Here is a 27,807-nt window from a genome sequence, read left to right as displayed (position 1 = left end):
GATTTCCATAGGTCATGATCCTCTACTTCAAAAATCCTCATACCATGAGTCTTCTTAAATTTTAATCACTTGATGATTCATCAACCACCCAAACATATACATTATCGGATCTCAACCATTTTTCAAAAACAAAATGACGAAACTACCCCCGATCTGATGTTAAGAAACAAAACGAAATCTGATTGGCCCTCTCTCCCTTTTAAAAAACCAAAAATCAAAATCGCACAGAATTTCACAAACACCAAACCAAACCAAACCAAACGGACCCTCTTGAAATTCCAAATCAGCCACTTCAACAAATTAAAACCTTGCCCTTCTCTGCTTGCTTTCTTTCTTTCTTTCTTTTCTTTGTTTCTCCTTCTCCTTCTTCTTCTTCTTCTTCATTCTATCTTTCTTGGCTTGGCTGCTATTGATTCTCAATTCAAATATTTTCATAAATCCCCAAAAAGCCCTTCAATTTTTCCTCTAAATGCTCAATTCAACAACATAACTCACCACCGAAAATGATCGTCCGTACATACGGTCGTCGCAACCGAGGAGGCATTCCAAGAACTTACTCAGATTCTTTAAACGACATCGTGCACGTCCACGACGACGACGACGACGACAGCGACGAAGACGTAGACGAACAAAACGACCTGACGTTCAAAGACTCTTCTCTCTCCCAAAACCACAGCCTCTACAGCTTTAATTTCTCGTCTCAGGAATCGTCGTCCCACTCCAACTGTACAGCATTCGAATCCGCCAAATCAAACGGTGTCCCTAGGAGGCCGCTAAACAAGAAGCCCAAGAAAGCTAACGGTTCTTGTTCTTTCTCGATTCCGGCCACCTCCACGTTGATGGAGGCTCAGGAGTTTGGAGAGATGATGGAGCACGTCGACGAGGTCAATTTCGCTCTCGATGGCCTCAGGAAACCCCAGCCCGTACGGATCAGAAGGGCTAGCTTGTTGTCCTTGTTGTCCATTTGCGCCACTGTACAGCAGAGACGCCTCTTGCGGACTCAAGGGTATGCTCATTTCGAGCTTTTCTGTAATGGGTTTTCTTTAATTTTTCAATTTTGAATCTGGGTAATGGGTTTTCAGTTAAAATTTGATTTTTTGAATTTGAATGTGGGGTTTTGCTGATTTTGAATTTCGGGGTTAGGGAGTTTGTTGGGTTCTTGAATTTGAAGTTTGGGGTGCGTGCGTTTTTGGGTAGTTCTTGATGGAGTATGAGTTTATCGTGAATCTTGTAATGGGTTTTGAATTAAAATGTGAATTTTTGATAACATTTATATTGTTGGGGTTTGGAATTTCCATGTGGGGTTTTGGTAATTTTAAATTTTGGGGTTAGGGAGTTTGTTGGGTTCTTGAATTCGAATCATGGGATGTGTGCGTTTTTGGGCAATTCTATATGGGTTTTGAGCTTACAGTGAATCTGTGTAAATGGGTTTCGAATTTAAATGTGAATTTCATGATATTGTTTATATAGTTGGGGTTTGGAATTTCCATGTTGGGTTTTGGTAATTTTGAATTTTGGGGTTAAAGAGTTTGTTGAATTTGAAATATGGGGTATGTAGGTTTTGGGTAATTCTTGTTGAATTGAGTTTTTAATGAATCTGTGTAATGGGTCTGGTTTTGGGAAGGTGGAGGGGTTTTTTGAATTTATGTTATATTCTTGTTGAGTTGTGACTTGTCAGTTACCAGTGAATTTGTGTAATGGGTTTTGAGTTAAAATATGATCTTTGATGAGTTTATGTGGTTGGGGATATGGAAATGTGGAGGGATTTTGCAATTTGCATGTTGGGTTTTGGTAATCTTGGATTTTGGTTTGGATTATGGGATACATTTGTGAGTTATGAGTTTCCAGTGTTAGAGTGGTGAATTTGGAGGTTTCTTTATTTTTGAAATTTATGTAAGGGGTAATGTGGGTTTCATGTTTTATTGATGGTTCAGTTTGAATTATGTTCAAAACTGAATGACTTGGCTATAATGAAAGGTGGATTAGTTGTTCTTATAATCGAAGACATCCGAAACTTGGGTGGATTTGCAAGATTACTCTCTGTTTGCATTTACTTTTTAGTTTCCTTTTTGATGATGTGAGCATTTACTCTTTGTTTGCTACATTAAACAAATGAGTCACCAACTTGTTTGTTTGTATAATTTTTTCAAAGTATTTTCTGATGAATATTATTTGAAGTATGCCTGTATGTGTATGTGCGCCTATGCGTGCATGCCTGTGACTTGTAAGAAATTGTAGTGAGGAAACTCTGTATCCATATGAGGAAACTTGATGCAGCAAAAAATTTAATTTTTCTTATAATGAATGGGTGTCATTGGATTATTTTACTTTTTTCCAAGATTTGACATTTATTTTGATAATAGAAGACGTTTTAGGGGGCAATTGATATGGGATAATGTTTTAGGATTTCTAGGAATGTTGAAAGATTCCCTAATAATCCCATGTTTGGTTTCAAATCACACAATGGTATCAAATGCCTATGGGTATCTGAATTCCCTTCCAATCCCATATTTATAGGAATGTGGATTATATTAAAAAAAAAAAAAAAGAGGGTCCATGTTCCTATGCTTGGAAAAAGTTACATTTTTTATAATTGATAATTTTACACGTTCTTTCCTACCCTTTAACCAATAGAAATAAAACTAAGAATTGGTCTCTTTTTTCTTTTTCCTTTTTAATTCTCCTATTTGGTATTGAGTTAGATGCTAATAGAAAATAAATTATTATTATTATTAACAAGACATGATGTCATGATTGCCATGAAGAATAAGAATTTAAATAATTATTTTTGTATTATCCGCCATTCAGAAATGTTAGACTATAGTTTTAGTGAATTTGCTATGATTTATAGTTTATATTTTATTTTCTCATTATTTATTTGGAGGATGATAAAAATAAGGTTTACAAATCTAAGGATATTTTGGGAAAAATAAATTGTTCCTATAAGATTCCTAGGAATACATCAAACATAAGAATTTTGTATTCTTGGGAATCTCATTAGATTCCCAATCAAACCAACTTTAGAAATACTTACATTCCCAAGCATCTAGATTGTGAGGCATCACATTCCTAGGAATTTGGATGCTGGGGTTAACATGGATTCCCCCAAATGAAATGCCCCCTTATTTATTTATTTTATAAAAAAAGCCCCCTTATTTTCTTATCTTTTTGACTCTCTGAGATTATGTTTTATAAAAGGTTAGGACAAGGTGGTGTTTTCTTGTCCTACTTATTAAGTAGATCCTTTTCTCTCTTTCTCTCTCTAGGATAAATAGTACTAAGAATTATACTGAATCTTCCTTTCCCCCTGCCCTTGAGGCCAAAAACAAACTTATCCAAAAAAAAGAAAGAATATTATAAAAGGATGAAAGGATTAATGCTTAATATACGAGTTGGTTATAAGGTATCATCTTATGCTTTTGTTTTTTTCCTCCCTATTATATCAAGAATACCTAACTTCATTTACCTATAGAAATTTAAATTTCTGTGCAATATTGGGTAGTTCTTTCACTAATATTTGAGGTACTTTAATTTCAGGATTGCAAAGACAATAATTGATGCTATTTTGGGCCTCAGCTTTGATGACTCACCCAGCAATCTGGCTGCTGCCACTCTTTTCTGCGTTTTAACTGGTGATGTAAGTGATCAAGACAAGAATCTGCATGCTAAAGTACAATTCTAATGAAGTTTTTCCTTGCAAATTGATGAAAATATGTTAATTATCCCAATGAAGAAAATTTTGTACAGATGATCAGAAGACTCTTTTGATTAATTGCATTTTCTGTTGTGTTCATATTATACCTTCAATAGAGTTCAATGAAAGCCCTCTAATCAATGGTGAAAGAGGCTAATTTTTTTCCTTAAATGATTTTGACCTGCCCAAAACCTGCATAAGGCCCATGATTGCATGATAATACATTCAAGAATTGCTTTTTGAGTCAAAAGTGGTGGGGAAGAGGGGAATTATCCTTTTTTAATGCAATCTTTTCCACTGCTTTTGAATTTTATATCAGCTGAATTGAATGCAAATTCAAAACAATGCATTCATCAAGCATAGCAGGATTCACTTGGGTTATATATATATATATGTATATATATATATATATATATATATAGAGAGAGAGAGAGAGAGAGAGAGAGAGAGAGAGAGAGAGAGAGAGTTATTGAGAAAGTATATTATATGAGGTTTTGATTTTATAGTTATTGGGAAAGTATTGCTTCATAAGTTATAACATTTTTCTGCAACATTTCCAAATGATGTCTAAATGCTACTTTCTCAAAAAAAAAGAAAAGAAAGGGATCCTATTTCTGTTGGTGCTGTATAATTAATATGGAGAATATTTGGGAACTGTTCATAGACATGGATATTGAATACATTGGTGAGTACTGTTTGTTTTTAATTGAGTTTTTAACTTCTTCCTCTGTATATATCAGATTTGATTTCACTATTATTATACACTTTTAATAAAGTACTAGAATCTTGCTGTATTTCATAGTTTTGAGTGGTCACCTGCACATCGCTTTGTTTATTCACTTTTTAAAAATTATCTTCATTATCTAGACATGCCTTTCTTATAGAAATACAGTCCTGAAGGCCTGTCTAATTGCACTATTTCAGGGTCAAGATGATCATCTTTTGGAATCATCCAGTTGCATCTGTTTTCTAATCAAGTTGTTGAAACCAACAGCTTTAATGGCCACTGAAGACAAAGCACCAAAAATAGGCCTCAAGCTTCTTGCACTACGGAATGAAGCCGACATATGTCGTGATACAATGAAAAGAGTCGATTCCAGTTCTGCTGCTATTGTTTCAAAGGTTCAGGAAATACTTATAAGTTGCAAGGAATTGAAATCAAGCCGTGATGATGATACTGGAATGGGGAGGCCAGAGCTATGTCCAAAATGGATAGCTTTGCTGACTATGGAGAAAGCTTGCTTAACCACTATCTCTCTTGAAGGTATTGCTGAGAATCAGCACCGCTAATGCATCTCTTCATTGGAAGCTTGTAGCCTTTTTTGGGTTAAATTGTGCATTAATTTGTTTGGTAGCTTGACCATTGTGAAGGTTGTGAATAAATAAATCTGAGATGAAAACTTCCTTTAATATGATTGGCAAGTAAGATCATTAAAATCATTTACATGTTTTTGAGATAAAGAAAATCATGTAGATATTTTCAAGTAGTTATTTTAAGTACTTATCAAAATATGTGTCTTTACCAACTAGGAATTGTTTTATTATTTTCATTTGTTTAATTTTGTGCATTCTTTTTCCTTGCTTGGTCTGTCTTCCAAAATATGTTTCTTTGATTTCTTGCCCATTTCAAGTTATTACAGAATTCCTGTAACTGCATTATTCTGAATAAATGCTAATTTAAATTGACAGTTCTTCATTGAAGACTTGTTTGCTGTGCTTGTTTAATTACAAACCTGAAATTGCAAGTTTTCTGTAATCTATTTTATGCTTTTTCACATCCCTGATGAGTTGTTAAACAAGTTTATTGGATGTGGATTCTTATCTATGCAACTTTTTCTCAATCTATGTTCTTTTTAGCTTTGGTAGGGATCTTTATAATCCTAAAAAATGCTTTTTTGTTTGTTTGTTTGTTTTGTTTTTTAGATAAGTAAATCATCATGCCCTTTATATCCTAATAATATGATTTTTCTTTTTCTTTTGCTCTTTCCTGATTGCTCATTTGTTTTCTTGTTTGGATTTGCATTCGTTTAGAAACCTCTGGTGCAGTAAGGAAGACTGGGGGCAATTTCAAGGAAAAATTAAGAGAGCTTGGAGGACTTGATGCTGTTTTTGAGGTCGCCATGAATTGTCATTCCAATTTGGAGGTGTGAACTTGTATGTTTGTTTGATCTCATTGTCGGTTTTATTTATTGCTATAAATTGTTAAAAACATGTATCAATTGCCATTTCTTGATCCAGTTAGTGCTATATGAGAATTTGGGGTTCAGTTTATGAATTGAAACTTTCTGTGCTAAAATGCATGTATTGGGAAAGAAGAAAAATCATAACAATAAGCTGTCCTGATGGGACTTCATTGGAATTGTACTTCAATTCTAGTTGTTGAATGGGCAGCAGTGTTCCCATACTAGTTATAGGGTAATAGCATTGCCAATTTTCTTTTGTGTTCATCAATCTATGAATCATGGCATTTTGTATTTATTCTACAGAACTTATGGGCAGTGATCATTGTCTGACCTCTGTATTTATCTAGTGTTAGTTCTTGTTTCCAACTGTTTCTTCTTGTATATGACATGAGAATGCATGCATACAAACTCAACCATTTCTTTATGGACTCTAAAGGTCCGTTTGTTTTGCGTGTCTCACATCCACGTTTTATGCATTTTGCGTTTCAGCTTTTTTTTTTTTTTTTTTTTTTTTTTTTTTTTTTTTTTTTTCAGCTCAGAGCCCATGAACAGTGCAATCAGGCATATGAACAGTAATTTTAAAAGTGAACATTAACCGGAAAATGATTTTTTATTGTTTTCAGTTTTCAGCAAAATAAACGGTATCCAAACGCATACTAAATGAATGCTGTGATTATAATGTAATTTTTTTTACTTGATAGGCATCTGATTGTTTGAGTGATGGCTGGTGCATGGTGTAATTGTCAAATAAAACAATTGTTTACTGTATATCCTCTCCTGTTGATTTCTATATGAATAAATGCTGTTACTTGATTAATATTTGGGGAAGCTCATATAACATTTAAATTTTATTGGCAGGGTCGGATGGAACGTAATTCACCTTCTTCTCAGGGTGGAAAAAATGACCTGAATCTTCAAAGTTTGGTGCTGCTATTAAAATGTTTGAAGATAATGGAAAATGCCACATTTCTTAGTAAGGATAATCAGGTAAATTGAAATATGATTTTGGCTCATCTCTCTTATATTTAATAAATTTGACTTTGGCTTCTTCCATCTTATTGGTTTTGTAAACTTCATAGAATTTTTTTTTTTGCATGTTAGGATCTTTTTTCTTCTCCTTCTAAATAGGTCTTTACATATATTTTTCCATACCAGAGTCATTTGCTTGGAATGAAAGGAAACTCAAATCCTCGGGGAACCCCAATATCTTTTATAGAGCTCATTATAAGTCTCATCAAGACTCTTTCAGGTGATTGACAATATAAGGGGTTGCTTCTTATATTGAACCACTACTTCTGCCTTGTTATGTAGAGAGCACTGCCACTGTTACTACTGCTTTGGTCCACTTTCTTTGTTATAAATAACACTTCTAAATATTCTTTGATCCGTTCTGTTTGATGATTGATGGCTTTGATTTCTAGGTCTTTATCTACTTAGAAGTTCTCCTGCCATCTCCAATGATGAAAAGTCTTGTAATCTCTCTGATGGGACTTGTCATGCTTCTGAATTGGCTTTAATTGAAGACTTCAAAGGTACTTAGTTGCTAGCTATTCTCTCTCTCTCTTCCCCCACTCCCCGTGTGTGTTTCAGGATCTTGATCCCATTTCACAAAAGAGCAGTTATATATATCTTCTCTTCATAATTTGCCAATCTTGTAAAGTTGCAAGTGGTTTTTTTAACATCTTCCGGAAATTATAAACATGAAAATATGAAAAATTAGAGACACATTTATGTTTCAACTGGCTTTTGATTTTGTAGCCAAGTTAGCCATGGATATGAAAGGCTGTTCTAATCCACAGGGTCTTGCCCTGTTCATAAGATCTGCCATCTAGATTACTCTACTAATTTTAAGTGCTGATATCATGCCTGATGGAGTTTGAACTTTGAAGCAGAAGGATACTGTGTTATTGATAAAAATAATGATTGATGTGGGTGATTCAAATCATTATACAGGGACCATCACACATCTATTGCATCATCTCTCATATTATTTTTATAAAAACAACAATCTTTTTGTCCTGGGAAAAAGTCTTTCTTGTTACCTTTACAGAATAATATCCTATTTTTAAGAAAAAAAAAAGTGTGCAGTAAAATTAAATTCACTGCTGCCAGCCACCAGCTACTTGTCAGTTACTGCTCCGTAATCCTTAGTATGACAAATCTATGTTGACTCTAGATTTTAAAGTTTAAACTGAATGTTTTTCTCAAATTTGCAGTGGACAGCAGTGAGACTTTTTCCATCAATTCCTCTAGAAAGTGGTGTAGCACAGGGAGGACCTCCTCTCAGAAGAGCTTCAATATATCTGGGAACAGCCCATTGTTGCCAACTACTCAGTTTGATTATTCTATATCCGGTTCTGAGACTACCAGCACTTCCATGAATGATACTTGTTCGTTAAAGATGAGAGTCACTTCTTCTATGTCTGGCTCATGCAATGGAACATCAAAGCGTTCAAGTAGTGGCATATTTGTAACTGATAATGGCTCCAGCAAGAACTTTGGGTGTGGTAAGAGACCAAACGATACAGAAGATGCCAAGCTCGAAATTTTAGAGAACCGGGATCCTTTTGCTTTTGATGAAGATGATTTTGAGCCCTCTAAGTGGGACTTATTATCTGGGAAGCAAAAAACATCTCAAACTCGGAAAAGTAGGGTACCATACAGAGAACTTGAAGATGGGTGTCAATCTCAGCGGTTAATGAGCCAACAAGAATCAAGTAATGGTGAAAACAAGTTTTCCCAGGAACTTTCCTGTCCAGTTGCTGCTGATGAAGAGGGTTCCAGTCTTCTAGCTGACTGCCTTCTTACTGCTGTTAAGGTGAATACTGAACTAATATTTGAACTTTAAGGGTCTGTTTGGATTGAACTTATTGTTGCTGAAACTGAAAATTGAAAACACTATAGCAAAAATAATTTTTAAATGTGTGAATAATACCGTTGGACCCATTTTTAATATTTTTTTAATCTATGAACAGTGATAAACAGTGTTCAACAGTGCTACTGTCCCCTAAAAGTAATGCCTGCAGGGAAAAAGAAAAAAAAAAAAAAAAGTTAAAACGCAGAACTGAAAACATGGGTTTCAGCCAAATCCAAACCCAGCCTAAACGTTTTGTTTTTGGACTTTTGTGATTCTCAATGCTTACTTCTATGATATTGGACGGAGGGTGATGGTTATACTATGTGTCATTATCAATGTCCTATATTAGACCCATCAACTCTATCTTGATGCTACCTATCAGGCGATGTTATTGTTAGGGCATCTGTATTTGTGATCAACCAGATTTCCTGGTTACTGTTACTGTCAATGTGGCCCTAATAACTGAACTTTCTTCCCCTGTTTAACTTTTAGTCTATCTAATATGCATCAGCTGATTGATTTTCTTGTGTAGTTATGGAGGTGATTGTTTCATCTAAATTTGAATAAAATTGATTTATTTGCTTTGTATTAGGACTGAAAATACAGTATTTTAATGTATATAAATTATAATATTGGTGGTCCTTATTTTCAGGTTCTAATGAACTTAACAAATGACAACCCTGTTGGTTGTTGTCAAATTGCTGCCTGTGGCGGACTGGAGACCATGTGTTCTTTAATTGCTGGGCACTTTCCTTCATATAGTTCGTCCTCATCTCCCCCCATTTTGATAAAAGAGAACAGTTCAAGCACTGATCTTGACAACCAGAATGATAGACATCTCACTGATCAAGAGCTGGACTTTCTTGTTGCGATTTTGGGCCTGCTAGTGAACTTGGTAGAGAAAGATGGTCATAACAGGTTTATTTTACTTCTTATTTACTTTGCTGCCCGCATTTTTATATTGCTCTGGGAGATGTTGGTGACCCAGTGCTTTAATGATTGATTTTTGACTGTTTCAACTATGCAATTGTCCCCCTCTCTCCCTATTGCTGTTCAATTTATATGTTTTGGCCATTGAAAATTGTGTTAATTGCTGGTGCCTTTTCTAATTTTGTATATTTTTCTTCATTCTATCATTCTCATACAGTATAATAAATTACTACACACAACCACGTTAATTGAAGCAGTTGATTGTTAAATTAGGTTTTAAGGGAGAGGTAGAAAGAATATAGTCTTCAGATGGGTTTTTAGCATTCTCTATTTGTGAGTACATTGATGGGTTGGGTAAAGTGGACAAGTCCTCATTGGGTGGATTTCTAAATACATTAAGGGCCCTTTTGGATTGAGAGGGGAGGGAGGGGGAGTGGAGGAGAGTAGAGTAGAGTTGGTTGAAAATAAGCTAATTTTGGGTCAATTCTACTCTACTCCCCCTCCCTCCCCCTCAATCCAAACAGATCATAAGTTTCATAGAAGGCATCATTTGAAACACATAATTTTCTTCAGCTCCTAGTCAAATGATGCCAGTCTTCAATGAGAACTTGTCTTGTTGTTTTGATCTTGCAAGTTGTTATGATGCCTTTAATATTATAGTTACTGGAGCATGGAAACTTGGAAAGGAATTTTCATGTACTTACAATTAGCTTTTCTGCAGATCACGACTTGCAGCAGCCAGAGTTCCATTGCCTAACTTTGAAGGGTTAGAAGAGGAGAGTCAGAGGGATGTGATTCCACTACTTTGCTCTATCTTTTTGGCCAACCAAGGAGCAGGCGAGGGAGCTGATGAAGGAAAAAATTTAACATGGGTGAGTCACCGAGTCACCAACTGTTCAAATTTACTTTAGCTGATACCTACCATAAAGGAGTAGAATAGTGGAGAAAGTAAAAACAAGAAAGGGAAAAATAAAGACTAAAAACAAAGTTGTTTACATTATGGGTAGGCAGAAGGAATCTGCTTGTTGTTGACATCTAAATCTGCATTGTGTCACAGAATGATGAGACGGCTGTATTACAAGGAGAGAGAGAAGCTGAGAAGATGATTGTGGAAGCTTATTCAGCCCTTCTTCTAGCGTTTCTTTCAACTGAAAGGTCTGGTTGCAATTTCTAGATTTTCTTTTTTGTTTGTAAAATTTCACGTCAGATTTTATCAGGGAGTTGTTTTTTTGGCTGTTTACAGTAAGAGCATTCGTGAAGCTATTGCTGGCTGTCTCCCAAAACACAACCTGGCAATTCTTGTACCTGTGTTGGACAGATTTGTGGTATGTATTTCTTTTTGACTTGTAACTTTTTAATTCATACAGTAGATGGGGCTTGAAACTTACCCAATTGTGAAATCTGGTGTATTAGAAATAAATTAATCAGGACTGTCTTGGTGTTTAAGCTTATCCCATTAAGAGGCCACGTTTTGGTTTACTTTCAAAGGGCTGTAGCCTGTCCAATGGTCAGGTTGTGAATTATTGAAGGATGCATATCATTGTTACGTGGGTGTGCCAGTCCCTAGAGTAGAGCAGCTAACTTATTTAGTTTCCCTGCTTTTTGGACGAATTGCCCACGGCATCCCCTTCATTCTAGCATGGTGTGGGTGAGCAAAAAGTATCTAATGGGACGGTCCTATGAGACCTCGCTCTCATATGCGGGATCCACAACTGTGAGAGGCTGGTCTTATGAGATACCACCTCATGGGCGAGAAGCTCAAGTCATAATTGGATCTGTGAATTGTTTTCAATTGTCAAATAATTTTAGTGTTCTGCTACTCTAACCATTTAAAATGGTGGAAGTGACCAACAAAACAGGGATTGTGTATCCCCAGTGGTCGATGATGGAGCAGTTGAAACCTTGAGATCCCCTTCTTTTTATTTCAGTATTATATTTATGAATAAATATGATTTTTTTTCCCTCTTGCAACAGGCATTTCATTTGACTTTAAACATGATTTCTCCGGAAACTCATAAAGCTGTGAGCGAAGTAATTGAATCTTGTAGAGTGCCATGAGAGCTCGAGAGATTTTGTACAGCGTCAGCATTTCTTACATATCAGGCAGCAGTGTTCTCACTTCCTGGAAGACAACTGCTTGTTATGACACGATTCCCTGCTGCTGCAAACTACATCAAACTGACGACAAGCCTGTGTTATAGTCTGATTGAGCCTTTTCTTCTTCTCTTCATATTTGGGGTCCCTTGTTTTCTTTCTTTACTAGTGTATTCTTTTTTTTTTTTTTAGCTCTCTTTGCACCATTTTGTGCAGGCTGAGATGCTTGTATACGAAAAAATGATAGTAGAATGAAAGTGTTTTCTTTGTCCAGTGTACACGTAATTTGTGTTGTAATTTTTTTTTCTTTCTTCATATTCATTGTTGGCAATTCTGTCTTTTGCCTCATGTATCTCATGAGACCCCACTCTCTCACAGGTGAGTCCTACATGTCCCGAGACCTCTCATAAAACCTTCTCATAAGCTAAATTTCTGAATTAGAGCGTGTTTTCTTCTCACGACACTGGGTTAGGAGGCCTTTTGCTTTGGATTCCTTCAATTTTTAATCAGGATAAAAAAAACTTCTATCATTCAAGTCTGTTCGGCTGATTGCACCTCAAGAACTGGGCCACAAATCTGTTTTGCTAGTAAAATCTTGATGCACTTACTTGTATGGCTATCTATGCTTGGGCCTTAAGTTATGAACATGGAAAACGTATGGAACAACCCGATCCAAATATATTAGTGAGGACAATGATCTTCATGTGTTAACCAACCTGACCACTTAGGAAAAAAGGGTCAACCCTACGACAAGATCATGTAATCCAGTCCAGACGATTTAGGGAGGTCTTTATATTTTAGGTGGAAAATTACATTCACAAGTGTCAAATTCATTCTCATCTTAACACCAGTTCTACAACAGATTACCAATTCCGTAAATGTGCTTGGAAAAACACAAGGGGGAGAGAAAAGAAAGGGGAGGGAAGAGAATGGAAAGGGAAGAAAAAGAAATTTTCATTTCAAGTGTTTGGTTAATGGGAAGAGAAAGGAAAAGAAAAGAAAAGAAAATTGAGTTATGATGGACCCCATTCATAAAGGACTTTTTCTTTTCTTCCTTCCTAAATTAAAGAAGGTATCTTATAAGTTGGTGGGTGAAAATGGGTAACTAACCCTAATTTTCCAAATATATAGTTAGTAGGTCCGATTCCGAAAGTAATTAATTTATTGACATCTCGAGTCTCAAAGACACGATTTTGGGCCTGTAAATTGAGTCTTTGAGGCTCGGTTTTTACAATCTGAGTTGGCAAAATTCCACGTAGACGCCACGTGGATGTGGATGCCACGTAGATGCCCTTAAAACTCGAGTCTTTGAGACTCAGTTTACTAAAAGTGAAACGGAGTCTCAGAAACTTGATTTTTAAATGTGGTCAGAAACTCCATGTGGGCTGGTCATGTCTGTTTCCCATCAAGTTTGGTCATGTCCCATCTTGTTTTGTCTGGTCCAGTCTCTTGGGATTTAGAGAATATTTGACTGATTCCTCTCTCAACAACTCTCATACAACTCTCACAGAACTCTCATAAACTCTCATACACATTCAGCAGCAAAACATTGCTCCTCTCTTAACTCTCATACAAGCCCAACATTCATTGTAGTCTCCCTCTCTCACTCCCCCTCTCACTCTCATACAATCTCAGCAGTACATTTGCACATCCTCATGTCAGGTAAGGGTCTCCTTACTCTCTAGTTGGTTGTTTAGTGTATATAATTGCTTTAGAAAGTGTTGCTTGCATTGAATTTGTCATGACATTTCCTGATAAAATATTTGTTTGTATTAAATATTTATATTTGTTTCCTGATAATATATATATATATATATATATATATTTAATTTAGCAAAGACCCAGTTAACAAAAACTAGCATCATCACTGCAGAAGAATGCATAGTTCAAGATAGAAATTTGAAATTTTCCTGATATCAACCCATGAACAGAACAAAGCGCAAAACAAAACCAAAAAAAAAAAAAAAAAAAAAAAAAAAAAAATCAAACCCACAAACCAATTCAATCTCAAAAAACAATAAAGCTTCGATCTTTTTTAATAGTTCTATTAGAAATTCAATAAAGAAACCAAAATAGAAAACCCACGGTGGGTGAAACCAAAGTTCTTTGATTTTTCCCACTGTTTCTCAGCAACCAAACAGTGAACTTTGTACAAAGCGACTCACCTTTTTTTTTTAGTTTTGAGAGACCACATAGACACTGAAGGAACTCAAAGCTCTGTACACGTTGCTGTGGCTTTATCGAATCTTTTGGCGAAGGCGATGAATCTGAAATAGTGGAGATAGAGAGTGGAGACTGAGTGAGAGAGCAGTGAGTGAGAGAAGAGGGTGAGTGAGTAAGAGTGGAGAGGGTGAGTGAGTGAGAGAGGCTGAGGTTCAGTGTGAGAGTGAAAGGGTGAGTGAGAGCGTGAGAGTGAGTGTCTGCTGTGTTAGAGAGAGAGTGAGTGAGAGTGGAGAGGGTGAGTGAGTAAGAGAGGCTGAGGTTCAATGTGAGAGTGAGAGGGTGAGTGAGAGCGTGAGAGTGAGTGTCTGTTGTGTTAGAGAGAGAGGGTGAGTGAGAGTGGAGAGTGTCCGTTCTGTGTGAGAGGTGTTAATTTTGAAAAAACCCAAATTGAAATCGAGTCTTAGAGACTCGGTTTCTAATTTTTCCACGTGGACCAACCATGTCAGACCCAGGTGGCCACGTCACATAACTTGAGTCTTTGAGACTCGAGTTCCAGGTGTACTCCACGTGGAATTTTGCCACATCAGACCCAAAAAACCGAGCCTTAAAGACTCGATTTATAGGCCCAAAATCGAGTCTTTGAGACTTGAGATGTTAGTAAATGATATTGTTTCTGAATTGGACCTACTAACTATATAGTTGGAAAATTAGGGTTAGTTACCCATTTTCGCCTAAGTTGGTGTCATGAGAACACTTTCTTACAACATGTAAAACTCATATTTTGTGTCAAGACATATTGTTAGAAAAAAGTCTCATAAGACAATATATAATAAGATACTTTTTGCCCAAATTGGGAGGTCAGAAATTGGTAGGCCATTGATGAAAATAAACCCTACACTTTTCCATTCCTCTACCCCAATTCATCTCAGCCTATCAAAGTATTTGCTTTCCTTTCTCTCTTACTTCCTCAAACTAAACATGGAGTAAAGTTCTGCTAATGCCTATAATTTATTTTTAGAGTTTAGGGACTGTTTTGGTCTTTGACTCAGGTGGAAAAAGACATTATGATCAAGTTCAGAATTTCTCTCTCTCTCTTACGCACACACACACACCAGGCTCCATTTATTTTGGCAATTTTTTTTTTTTGGGAAAATGCTTTCCTCATTTTTGAGTTTTGGTGTTTAGGGTGGCAAAAAAAAAAAAAAAAAAAAAAAAAAAAAAAAAAAAAAACTTGGTCAAATTGAAACTCTAATTCTTTTAGGATAGCCTACTTTAGAGATTTTCAAAGTGAACCTTCACTTTTGTAATTACACAAACATAAAAATCCCATGCCTCATTTATTTTGGAATAAAACATTTTCTTGGAAACTATTTCTCTTCCAATTCTTTAAAAGTTGGAGAGGCTACTTTAGAGACTTTCAAAGGGAACCTTTGCCTTTGTAATTACACAAACATAAAAATCTCTTGCCTCATTTATTTCAAAATAAAACATGTCTCTGTAAAATATTTGTCCTTTGTGGTATTTGGGATGGTAGAAAAACTTGGTCAAGCATAAATAATTTTCCATGGACCAAGAAAGAACCCTCTTCAGGATTTATTATTTTGTAAAATTGTTCTATATAATGTCTCTCTCACATGAAGGTGTACACCACAAGCGTGAGACCCACCTTTATTCGAGAAGGACGTTGAATGCTACCGTTATTTTAGTGTGGTATTGGAATAAGCCTTGACCAAAATACAACAAAAACATAAAAAATTATATAAAAAAAATACTCCTAAAATATCTAGAATGACCAAAATACTATCAAAACCTCCAAAAGAACCACAGTATTCCTAAAACAATTAAAATGACCAAAATATCCTCTAAAAACCTTCAAAATATAGAAATGCCCCCCATATCTCCAAAATGACCCAAATACCCTTAAAACCTTTGAAATGATCAAAATATACTCAAAATTTTAAAATGAAAATGAATGATAAAGTCTCAAAAATGATAAAAATACCCTCTAAACTTCCAAAACTATTAAAATATTCCAAAACCTACAAATGACCAAAATAGCTTCAAAACATCAAATATGATCAAATAACCCCTAAAAACATCAAAATGATAAATCAATCAATATATTATAAAAGCAGAAACCTCACGTGGGAGAGCATGAAGTTCTGTCATACGATCCTTTCTTTGACAAGGAATTTGTTGTTGCAGTTTGTTATGATTAGTTTCAAATTATTTAATTTGTTGTTACGCTTTTGATATACAATTGTAAGTTAATAAGTGTGCTCTACATCTCTATATAAAGACAAAAATCATGTGTAAAATTAATAATACAAGATCAGTCTTTCCAATTTTAGCTTATACTTTCCTTGAATTTTAACATTCTCTTTGTTTTTGTTTTTTTTTTTTTTTAAAATGATATAAAGGTCCTATTAGAGGTAATTAAATATTGATAAATGCAAGTATATTTAGCCAATTTTTCTTTGTTTGATTACGTTCTCTTTATGTTGGTACCCAAATAATTTTGTTTCATTTAGATTATGAACAAAGTGTTTGAGGTTGGGGTCTTGGGATTTGGCGGTGAGAATGAAGTGGTTGAGGAAGTGTTCGGTACTAGAAATAAAGTCTACCTTTTATCTAGATGTTATTTTATTATTTTAAATATTAAATTTATAATATTTTATAGACACCTAGAAATTTCTAATAACTACCAATCTTATATATATCCAATCTTTTATATATATATATATAGTCGAAAACTACATTTAGGATAAGGAAAAATTATAATATATGAATTAAGAAAATTAAGTTTCAAAGCATTCAACTATATTATAGGAAACATCATAAATATTATATAACAAAATGATTATTATATATGGGTCTTAAAAAAATAAAAATTATTTTCAAATAAAATTACAAAGCATTCCTGCATTGTGCGGGACATTATCTAGTCTATTAAAATGAATGACCAATAAAAAAAATAAAAAAATAAAAAATACCTTCTAAACGACCAGAACTATTAAAATCTTCCCACACTTGCAAATGACCAAAACAACATTTAAAATTTTAAATGAGCATAATTCCTTCAAAACCTCGAATATGAGATTAAATGATTGTGCTTATAAGTTTGATTTTGTAATTAAATGATTGTGAATTAAAATTGTTATTTATGGCACAAATGTTCTTCAGTTTCCAACAAAAAGTATTGTACGCCGAAACAAATGGAGCTTTACTATTTCAATAGACTATTTTAAGGACAAGAAGAGTGATAGGAATGTGTACACCATCTTATTAAAGTTAGAAACATAAATTACATGCGACATTAAACAGAGTTTTAGCATTTCTATGGCACACTTCAAATGCTTGGTTTTTGATATTACACCACCGTCTTTCAGATTTTAGAAGTACACACATAAAACCTCAAGTCGAACTTCGGGTACACTACATGACAATAACCGTAGTTGAGGTTTCCATCATCAGACATTCTTGGCAAGGAAGGTGAGAATCAGCTTATTCACCTCATCAGGTAATTGCTCCTGAACAAAGTGGGTTCCCTCCAACAAAAATTCGATCTCCAAATCGGGGATAAATTCTTTCATTCCACTATTTATGTAATCCACCATCCCTGGAAATTTGCAGGAGTAATCCTTGCCACCCCTAATCAGAAGCACTGGTACTTTAACTATTGGATCTGTTGTGTTGAAGTCTTCACCTAAGGACCTATAGATGCAAAACCACAACAAAAATCATTAGCACGTATCCACTTATATGAGTTACAATTCTGCCTATTTAGCAGGTAATGCAACAGCCAATTGCAATTTCAGGTCTGTTGCAATCAGTTACACGGACCACATCAATCCACAAATATGCCAACTCCATTTTATTCGAGTTTAAACAAATGATGGTAGCATTTCTACACCAAGAAGTGCAGAAGTGACCTGTGACAGGTTAATAAATAAATATTGACAATATACAAAGTAATAGCAGAGAAGCAGAACCCTGTAATAGTATAGGAGGTGCGCTAGTTACACAATAACATTTGGTCACTGTTGTGTAAAATATGATGAGTGCAATTACCTATATGGAACTTGCAATGCAGTTTGGAATCCAGATTTCTCGTACAAAGCTCCATATGTTGCAAGATCTTCCTCTGTGAACCAAGGGGGAAGAGGAGTAGATGAGTCTACTAAATCCATGATCTCCTGGTTTTCCGCAGCCTTTGGTATTTCACTTCTGGAGGAGAGGATGTAAATGTTCCTAACTATTGTTTTAGCATCTAGGTGTCTGAAATCAGCTTCTGCCTGCCCAGGTTCCTAAAAAAAGGTCATAACATAGGATTGCAAGCAGGCAACGTTGGTGAAATAATAGCCGAATGTTAATTGGGGAAAGTATAGATATACCCTCCATCTTGAAATGTAGACACCTTCTGGTAGGTATTTTAGGAATGTAGAGCGTTTTGGCATGTAAGGCGATCCTATTGTTACAACCCCTAAGACCCTCTCTGGGTGGAGAACGGCAAATAGGTAGGCAGGCCAAGCTCCAAAATCCTTTGCAACAAGAAAAACCTATGCACATAACAAGAGCAAGAGAAAGGGAGAGTTTACACATAACAAAATCTTTAACTAGGCATTGTCTTTTGCTTAGGTCTGTTTGGCTTTTGCTTATTTCTAGTAGCTTGTTTGAATAGTGTTTATTAAAAGATATAATTTTTGGTAACTTTTATATTAAATATGTTACAAAAAGCTAGAGGCTAGTTTACTTCAAAAAAGCTAAAAGCTAGATTATTTCCACAAAAACTAAGACAGAAAGCAAAACTTTTTTTTTCAACAATACCCAAATGCACCAACGATTGCTCTGCCTTTTGAAACAACAGATTAAAGAAGGCAACAATGATGATTTGCTGGAAATGAGGTATCTCATTGACCCTAATTTATAAGTCCTCAACTTCACATTTGATATATTTATAGAACATATATATTGATTACAGCAAGTCGGGGAAGAGGGATCTAAACCCAGACTCTCCACATAGAAGGAACTAGACAAACCACAAGCCTCTTGCCTATCAGCTTAAATGTTAAAAACAACTTTACAGCCAAATCACAACTAATATTCATGTCCTCAAAGAAAAACTAGCATTAAGAATGAACACGTATATAATGTCAACCGTAAATGGTAAGCCTAAAACTAAACGAATCACTCAATGCTATCTAAAGATTAAAAAAAAATATATATATATATATATATCTAAAGATTAAAAAAATATATATATTATTATTATTATTATTATTATTATTATTATGAGACAAAAATAAGCCTCTTTTTGTTCGAAAACCCCAACCAAGTTGGGTGCTGAGGCCTGAGTGAGGATAATTTTCAAGCCTCAAAACTCCACCCTGAGGCTTGGAACCTTGATTCCTCAACGTTTAGCTTTGCCTTGAGCCTTAACTAGAGGCAAAAATTTTGCTCACATTGAATTATGAGTGAATAAACCCTCTCTCTCTCTCTCTCTCTTGTTCTTGAGGATTTGGGAATGAATCATCTTGAACAATAATGAATTTGGGTTTCAATTGGGTGGGCAGACCACATAGAAACCGGTTTGGGTCGTTGGGAAGAATGTGTAATTTTTAATATAAAATAAGTTATTAAAAAAAATGCTCATTTTTAAAACTTTAGAAACTAATAACGCTTATTTGAAACTGACACTAAAAATGCTCATTAGGAGTGTATTTCAGCCTAATTTTAACAAAATAATGAATTCTCAAACATGCATATTCTCTATATTTTAATGTTCAAATTGATCATGAAAATTATGCCTCACCACAAATTCCTATGAAAAATGTAACAGAATAAAGAGTACTCATACAGCATTACTTAAAACTTTTTCTGTCTCCAAATTCATATCACTACTCACTAGGAACTTAAAAACCAAAACCCTTGGACTGTGGCTGGCTAATAACAAAATAAAATTTTCGAATTAAAATTTCTTTAACATAGATAGTATCATATATAGTTAATAGCTTTTAAAACCTTAGCGATTTGGAGGGCATCTAGAAGATTGAGGAGGTCAGTGAGAATGTCGGCAAAGGAAGCCTTGTCGGGTTGGGGCGGTGGGTCGGATAGTCCGTAGCCTCGATGATCGGGTACGATGGCACGGAACCCAGTCTTTGCTAAAGCTATCATCTGGTGGCGCCACGATTACCATATCTCCGGAAAACCGTGTAGGAACAACACCACGTTAGGACCTGTGAAAGTTACGAATGAATGATCAAATGGCAATCGCATATGGGTTTGATTCTTTAAATGAATCAGATTAGATTAACGTTGGTTTCTTTCTGGCCAGTTCCGATCTCAGCTACATGGAGCTTTAGTCCTCCAACGTCCACGAACTTGTGCTGGACTTGGTCCATTAATTGTACTCACTACCAAACTAGTGCCTTTTAAGCTCAACCGGGTTTCGTTTCTTCTACTTCTGTAATCATCGAAGAACAAGATTCTGTGTCTTGTGATTTGTGTTCTCATCTTCTGCCTTTTGTTTCTCCCTTTGTCGTAATAGTATCCTTTCTCTTACCGAGATTGATAAAGAACCAACCAAGACAAGGCACACTTTTAAGCGATAAATGCCAATTCTATAATATTTTACATAATTTTGGCTGTAACTCGCCACGTGTGGTGAAAAAAAATTATGAGTCTATATATGTACCACTTACAGGACAACTCGTTATGTGTCAAGTTGTAATAAAAGTTGTAGTACTAATATTTCTTTTTTAACACTTACTTTCCCACAACTATACCAGGCAATGGGCCAATGGCAAGTCTTATGGCAAACCAACCTATGATTGAAGAAAAAATCGTGAGTGAATATGATAACGATAAACAATCATGGTCTGACAAAGAGGATAGTTGTAGCAAACTGTATATGAAAATGAGTGAATTGTAAATGTATCAAACTTTTTATGAACAACTCAAGTTTAGTTTGGGAAAATGTTTGTTTATGTTCGTTTCTTTAAAAAATAAGTTAAGTTTAAGCATTAAGTTTAGACATGATTATTAAATGAACCAAGCACAAACATTATAAGAGCATTCCCAACAAATGTGTTAAAATAGTGATCAACCAACTTAATGCCTTCCTTAACCAAAGCGGACTCAAGGGCTCTCGGTATTGACAGGAATGAACACACTCCTCAAGACTAGACATGCAACTTGCTAGCCCAAAAAATGCCCTTTATCAGTGGTGCCAAACTCAAATTTTTTTAGCAACTTACTACAGTAACCTGTTACTAGCAGAGGTCACTATAGCAAGTTGCTACTATTATTATTATTATTTTTTTATTAATTTCTTTCTCCCACTACCATGGCTCTCCTCACCTCTCAATCCTGTGAAGTATATTCTCTATACTCTATATCTCCATCTCTCATCGCCTCACACCTTTATCTTTTCCTCTTCTCTTCACCACCACTTCGTCGCCAATTTGCTTCTCTTTCTCTTGGTCTCTTTTCTTTATTCTCTTTGCTCTTTGTTTTTGTGTGTGTTCTATAGGTTTGGTGGTTGTGGGTTTGTTGGTGTGGTTGATTTTGGCTATGAGTTTCGTGAGATTGGTGGCTATGGTGGTGGTGATTGATTTTGGTGGATTGGTGGTTGTAGTGGTGGTGGTGGTTGATTTTGGGTGTGGGTTTTGTGGATTGGTGGCTAGAGTAGTGATGGTAATTGATTTTGGGTGTGGATTTTGCGGGTTTGGTGGCTGTAGTGATGGTGGTGGTTGATTTTGGGTGTGGGTTTTGTGGATTGGTGGCTGGGGTGGTGAATGGTGGATGATTTCAAGTGTGGGTGGATTCGTGGTGGTTGATTTTGGTTGTGGGTTTCGTGGATTGGTGTTGGTTGATTTTGGTTGTGGGCTGTGGTGGTGGTGATGGTGGTTAATTTTAGCTATGGGTTTGGTTGATTTTAGCTGTAGGTTTGGTTGCGGTGGTGGGTTGTTATGGTTGGTGGTGATGAGTTGTGGGGTTTTTTTTTTTTTTTTTTTTTAATTTTTTATTTTTATGGGTTATGGCTGCCAAAGTGGTGTCTATGGCTAATGGTGGAGGTGGCTGTGGCTAATTGACATAGATTTTTGTGGTGGTGGTTGTTGTTGTTTATTATTTTTTTTAAATTTTTAATGAATTGTTTATATTATTTTAGATGAAGTGGTAAAAAAAATAGAATTTTTGACATTTGATAAATTTTAAAATGAGATGGTAAAATAGATAAAATAACTTTTTAAGGTGCTAAAAGCTAAATTTTTTAGAATCAATGTTGTGAATGCTCTAATGTGTTTGTGACAAAACTCATGAATATGAGGACTCGATTTAAATATATATAATATTGTATTTTTATATTTTTATATTTTTTTATGTATACTTGTATAAAAATATATTTATATAGAGACAAAATATATTTATATAGAGGTGGGAGGTTTCATGTATTTGTAAATTTTCATGTGAACGTGTAATAAGACAAATGGACCGGTTGGGTGTTACTTAGAATAAATGAATTTGGTGGGTCATGGTATTATAGTTGATAATTTTAATTTATTTTATTTTTTGGTTGGAGCATTCTTACTTTAATTTGAACTAGCTTGTAATCCCATACATATGCATGGATACATTTAAAGATATATAATAAGATGTATAATATAATTTCTATATATAATTTAAATATTATTGATAATCATTTTTATATTTTGTTAATTCTTTAAAACATTTTGTACATATATTATTAGGTATAAAATGTAAGTTGTCTATTTTTTTTTAATTGTAAAGCACTTTTTTTTTACACGATTCATTTATTCTAGATTATTTGGTTTTTGTATTTAATAACTCACTTGGATGAATATTTATGATGTGATCCCACATTTGATTCTAAAATTAAGAAATAAAACTCTTTAAGAATAAATAATTTAGGACACATGGCTCAAAATTGGAACTTTAATTTGGAATTTTAATTTGAATTTCTCTTAGATTCACCTATTATTATTATTATTATTATTATTGTAAGGACTGAAATTGGATTGGTCCTAAAACAGGATTGAGCTCAAACCCAAGCGGCCCAAACAATAAATTTGTAGAGCGTGGATGGAAGCACTATATCTATCCCAGAAGAAAAACGAATTAGATTTAGTGGTTTCAGACTGTAAGACACAATTCAGATTAGAAAATCTATCCTCGGAATAGCCCAAGTAGTTTGTATCATATGGTTTTGTTGAATAATAAAATTGCACAAGAGTTACAGTCCTGATCTTTGATTTTTTTCTCCTTTTTTCTTTTTAGTACATCTTTCCATGTTATATATTCCAACCTTAGTGTCGTCCCTACCACACACGTGTAGGTTAGATTTGGAAAATTCATTCCTGTCCCATCTAGCACTTCCCAGAACCATAAACTAGTAGCTGTAAGGCTGCTTGATCACTGTTCAGGCGTCACTTCCATATTAATACGGTCAGAGAGTTGGTTGGGAGTCATTTAATGCGGAGATAGCAGTTTTTTGAAGATATTTGTTGTCCTTCTCCTTTCTTATCCCTTGTCTGACATCTAACCCTTAGTAATGATGTAACTCCGAAGTAAGTCTGTGATGATATGACACTCAGATCGACCTCGGACACATGTTGTCAAGGGCTTTTGTCCTCAGACGCTTGTTGGACCTATCTCATATTGTCTCTACTCCTCTCTTCATTTCGTTATCCTTATAATCTTATCTGGACCTCCTCAGATGGTCTAACGTTCTCGGATCGGGCCATAGGCCCAGTTAACACTGTCTTAACAGTACTTCCTAATTAATTGGCCTCCACAATTATTATTATTAGAATGATTCTAATTTTATAAGTGTAATTTTCAATAAATGTCTTTTGATTTTGCTTAGGTTGATTTTAGTTATTCTATATTAATATTTTAAAGTGGTGAACTAAAGTTGTTATTTAATATCTATAAATATAGAAAAAAAATTGTGATTTTATACAAGCTAAAGAGCCGAAAAATGTTTTCTAGAGTATTTTTAAAAATACAATAAAAAACCAGAATTCAAACAGATTTTTTTAAAGATGTTTTTAGCTTCCAACCCAAAAAAAAAAAAAAAAAACACACATTTTAAACAATTGCTATTTGAATAGATTATTGACAATGAAATCTAGGGACGAGTAGAGAGTGAGTGATAGCAAATGTGTACACAGACATAGCATTTAGAAACATACATTACACGCCACACGAAACTCAGAGTTTTAGGCTTTTTATATCACACTTGAAATGCTTGATTATTATTACACTACCGTCCTTCAGATTTGAAATTTACACACATAAAAACTCAGGCCAAACTTTGGGCAAACTACATGCCAATAACCGTAGTTGAGATTTCCATGATCAAACATTCTTGGCAAGGAAGGTGAGAATCAGCTGATTCACCTCATCAGGTGATTGCTCCTGAACAAAGTGGGTTCCCTCAGGCAAAAATTTAATCTCCAAATCGGGGACCAATTCTTTCATCTCTCCGTTGTTTATGTAATCCTCAATCCCTTGAAATCTGAGGATGTAATCTTTGCCACCCATAATCAAAAGCACTGGTACTTTAACTTTTGGATCTGTTATGTTGGGGTCGTCACCTGATGACCTATAAATTAATGCAAAACACCAACAAAAATCCTTAGCAAATGTCTACTTACTTACGAGTTACCACTGCCTATTTATCAGGTAAAGCAGACTGCTAATTGCAATTTCAGACTAGTTACAACTCCACAAAGATGAAACCTCCATTATATTTTATACAAAATTGAAACAAATGATGGTAACATCTCGATCTACACCAAGAAGTGTGAAGTGACCTGCGATCAATATTGACAATATACAAAGTAAAGAAGCAGAATCCTATAATAGTATACGAGGTGCAGCGGTTACATATATAACAACTACTGTGTAAAATATTGATTGATGATGAGTGGCGTTACCTATATGGTACTTGCAATGTAGTCTGGAATCCAGATTTCTCATACAAAGCTCCATATGTTGCGAGATCCTCCTCTGTGAACCAAGGGGGAAGAGGAGTAGATAAGTCTACTAAATCCATGATCTCCTGGTTTTCAGCAGCCATTGGTATTTCACTTCTGGAGAAGAGGATGTAAATGTTCCTCACAACTGTTTTAACATCGAGGCGTCCGAAATCAGCTTCTGCTCGTCCGGGTTCCTAAAAAGAGATCATAAACATGAGATTGCAAGCCAGAGCCAGGTAACATTAATTGAGGAAAGTAGAGGTATACCCATACCCGCCATCTTGAAATGTAGAATCCTTCCGGTAGGTATTGATGGAATGTAGAGCGTTTTGGCTTGAGAGGTACTCCTATTGTTACCATCCCTAAGACCCTCTCTGGGTGGAGAACTGCCAGAAGGTAGGCAGGCCAAACTCCGAAGTCCTTTGCAACAAGAAAAACCTATGGACATATACAATAAGTCCAAGAGAAAAATGGGGAGATTAAGCTTTAATTAATTAGGCATTATATTGTCTTAGATATATGGAAACAATAGACTAGAGAAGGCAAAGCAGCAATGTTGAGTCTGAGTTACAGCTTAACCGTTTAAGGCATTTAATTTCCTTGAACCTTATTAACTAACTATATATAGCCAAAATCTTTACCCATAATATTGAAATTCAATTCTGAGAATAATAAAGAATTTTCAAACATGCATGTCAATTTATGCTTCATCACATCACAAATTCTTAATTATGAAAATAACATTACTAAAACTTTTCTATCTCCAAAATTTTATCACTAATAAGAACTTTTTTTTTGGAGCATAACTAATAAGACCTTAAAAACGCATAACCGAGGTTTGGTGGCAAATATCAAATTTCTTAACACTTAATATATTTTAATACCTTAGCGATTTGAAGGGCATCGAGAAGACTGAGGAGGTCAGTAAGAATGTCAGCAAAGGAAGCCTTATCTGGTTGGGTCGGCGGGTCGGATAGTCCGTATCCTCGGTGATCGGGCGCGATGGCTCGAAACCCAGCATTTGCTAAAGCTATCATCTGGTGGCGCCATGAATACCATATCTCCGGAAATCCATGCAGGAACAACACCACGTTAGGACCTGAAAAACTTTTCAAAGTTTAAGAGTGAATGATCAAATGGCGTTTGTGTTTGATTCTTAAATAAATTAGATTGGATTGACGTTGGTTTCTGACCAGTTCCGATCTCAGCTACATGAAGCTTTAGTCCTCCTACGTCCACGAACTTGTGCTGGACTTGGTCCATTATTAGGCTTCAGAGAGAGAGAGAGAGTCTAGTCACCGGAGGCTTTTTAGCTCAACTGGGTTTCTCATCTTCTCCTTTGTAATCATCTAAGCCTTTAATTAGATTCTGCATGTAGGTCTTGTAATTTGTGTTCTCATCTTTTGTCTTTCGTTTCTTCATTTGTCGTACTTGTATCCTCATCAACATACAGACAAAACAAAAGGAAATACGAAACAGTAAGCTTGGTAAGCCTTTAATTAGATTCTGCATGTAGGTCTTGTGATTTGTGTTCTCATCTTTTGTCTTTCGTTTCTTCATTTGTCGTACTTGTATCCTCATCAACATACAGACAAAACAAAAGGAAATACGAAACAGTAAGCTTGGTGGGAAAAGAATCTCTCTATTTTTCTATTATTATAGGATCATAGGCTTTCTGTGGTTATTTTAATTTAACACTGTTGGCTTTTGGGGCTTAGTGATTGAATTTTTAATACTCTCTCTCTCTCTCTCTCTCTCTCTCTCTCTCTCTCTCTCTCTCTCTCTCTCTCTCTCTCTCTCTCTCCTGGAACCTAAGCCACTGTGTTGGCTTGGATTATTCCCATGTTATACTTTTCATACTTTCTTTTTTATAGTAATACAATTTCTACATTTTCAAGTAAATAAATAAATATATAAATATATATATCAAAACTGAATTTTACTCTAATTATTAAAACAAACTTTGTTAACCAAATAGAGAAATAAACAAACTTAAATAAAATCAATCACCCCATTCAGTGGCGGTGCCACGTACAGGTCAAGGTGTTCCTACTTTCTTTTTTATAGTAATACAATTTCTACATTTTCAAGTAAATAAATAAATATATAAATATATATATCAAAACTGAATTTTATTCTAATTATTAAAACAAACTTTGTTAACCAAATAGAGAAATAAACAAACTTAAATAAAATCAATCACCCCATTCAGTGGCGGTGCCACGTACAGGTCAGGGTGTTCCCAGGAACACCCTGACCTGAAAAAAATTAAAATATATATATATATATATATATATTTAATCCATATTAGGAACACCCTCAATCTAAAATTAGGAACACCCTCAATCACAAAAATAGGAATACCCTCAAATTAAATATAAAAAAAAAAAAATTATCTGTTCTACTTTCAAGCCAAAAAAAAAAAAATCCAAAAAAACATTTTTTGAACTAAAATCTAAAAAAAAAAAAAAAAAAAAATGGTAACAAAGCTAAGCACACTGCCCACGGCAAGCCAAGCCTGGCAAGCCCAACATAATACGGAGGTAGCAAACCCATGGATTCTCACCCAAAAAAAAAAAAAAGTACCAAGCAAATCAAAAATCAAACCACAGTCACGTCGTTGGCAGAGATTAATACAGTCTATACTCTATACAAAGCAAAAGCAAACCAAACCCCATTACCCAACACTGCAATACAGAGGTGTTTATCAAAAAAAAAAAAAAAAGAAACCAAATACAGAGCAAACCAAACCCCAGACCCAGAGCAAACCAAACCCGGTCACGTCGCTCGCAGGCGCAGCTCACTCTGTGACCTCCGTCGCTCGTCGTCCTCGTCTCGTTGTCGTCGCCGGTCGCTCGCTCGCTCGCCCATCGTCGTCGCTCA

At 35.1% G+C, this 27,807-nt stretch overlaps 3 protein-coding genes across 4 annotated transcripts; 1 reads left to right on the top strand and 2 right to left on the bottom strand.

Annotated features, from left to right (window-relative positions):
* The first annotated feature begins 208 nt into the window (after window positions 1–208).
* LOC115989680 lies at window positions 209–12,073 on the top strand. Its single transcript, XM_031113491.1, has 13 exons — window positions 209–1,006; window positions 3,538–3,637; window positions 4,619–4,958; window positions 5,726–5,838; window positions 6,736–6,864; window positions 7,033–7,126; window positions 7,299–7,409; window positions 8,094–8,695; window positions 9,387–9,652; window positions 10,386–10,536; window positions 10,722–10,819; window positions 10,908–10,989; window positions 11,639–12,073. The coding sequence occupies exons 1-13, from the start codon at window positions 504–506 to the stop codon at window positions 11,720–11,722; spliced, it is 2,673 nt and encodes an 890-aa protein (XP_030969351.1). The 5' UTR covers window positions 209–503; the 3' UTR covers window positions 11,723–12,073.
* Window positions 12,074–17,148: 5,075 nt separating this feature from the next.
* Window positions 17,149–20,509, bottom strand: LOC115989032 (bifunctional epoxide hydrolase 2-like). Of its 2 annotated transcripts, none has more exons than XM_031112679.1 (4): window positions 19,943–20,509; window positions 18,316–18,480; window positions 17,993–18,228; window positions 17,149–17,635 (listed from the first exon to the last, which is right to left on the bottom strand). In XM_031112679.1, the coding sequence occupies exons 1-4, from the start codon at window positions 20,093–20,095 to the stop codon at window positions 17,392–17,394; spliced, it is 798 nt and encodes a 265-aa protein (XP_030968539.1). In that variant the 5' UTR covers window positions 20,096–20,509; the 3' UTR covers window positions 17,149–17,391. The 2 variants fall into 2 exon arrangements, with proteins under 2 accessions (XP_030968539.1, XP_030968540.1); XM_031112680.1 differs by having other exon boundaries at window positions 17,993–18,216.
* Window positions 20,510–24,101: 3,592 nt separating this feature from the next.
* Window positions 24,102–26,670, bottom strand: LOC115992622 (AB hydrolase superfamily protein YfhM-like). Its single transcript, XM_031116848.1, has 5 exons — window positions 26,118–26,670; window positions 25,809–26,023; window positions 25,198–25,362; window positions 24,883–25,118; window positions 24,102–24,548 (listed from the first exon to the last, which is right to left on the bottom strand). Exons 1-5 carry the CDS (start codon window positions 26,185–26,187, stop codon window positions 24,302–24,304), a joined length of 933 nt encoding a protein of 310 aa, XP_030972708.1. The 5' UTR covers window positions 26,188–26,670; the 3' UTR covers window positions 24,102–24,301.
* Between the last annotated feature and the right edge of the window lie 1,137 nt (window positions 26,671–27,807).

This window comes from Quercus lobata, chromosome 5 (genome assembly GCF_001633185.2).
Source record: "Quercus lobata isolate SW786 chromosome 5, ValleyOak3.0 Primary Assembly, whole genome shotgun sequence".
NCBI lineage: Eukaryota > Viridiplantae > Streptophyta > Magnoliopsida > Fagales > Fagaceae > Quercus > Quercus lobata.
The sequence above is the reverse complement of the archived record's forward strand: the minus strand, read 5'-3'. Positions and strand labels throughout refer to the sequence as shown.

Bases quoted from the DNA above. Each gene is read 5' to 3' on its own strand.
- LOC115989680 (XM_031113491.1), top strand. From the start codon at position 504: ATGATCGTCCGTACATACGGTCGTCGCAACCGAGGAGGCATTCCAAGA. The intron at 1,007-3,537 runs GTATGCTCATTT...CTTTAATTTCAG, and splicing joins CGCCTCTTGCGGACTCAAGG to GATTGCAAAGACAATAATTG. The intron at 10,820-10,907 runs GTCTGGTTGCAA...GGCTGTTTACAG, and splicing joins GCGTTTCTTTCAACTGAAAG to TAAGAGCATTCGTGAAGCTA.
- LOC115989032 (XM_031112679.1), bottom strand. From the start codon at position 20,095: ATGATAGCTTTAGCAAAGACTGGGTTCCGTGCCATCGTACCCGATCAT. The intron at 18,481-19,942 runs GTTTTAAAAGCT...TTATGTGCATAG, and splicing joins ATGCCCTCCAAATCGCTAAG to GTTTTTCTTGTTGCAAAGGA. The intron at 17,636-17,992 runs GTAATTGCACTC...TTGCATCTATAG, and splicing joins GCATTGCAAGTTCCATATAG to GTCCTTAGGTGAAGACTTCA.
- LOC115992622 (XM_031116848.1), bottom strand. From the start codon at position 26,187: ATGGACCAAGTCCAGCACAAGTTCGTGGACGTAGGAGGACTAAAGCTT. The intron at 25,363-25,808 runs GTATTAAAATAT...ATATGTCCATAG, and splicing joins ATGCCCTTCAAATCGCTAAG to GTTTTTCTTGTTGCAAAGGA. The intron at 25,119-25,197 runs GTATGGGTATAC...ATCTCTTTTTAG, and splicing joins TCTACATTTCAAGATGGCGG to GAACCCGGACGAGCAGAAGC.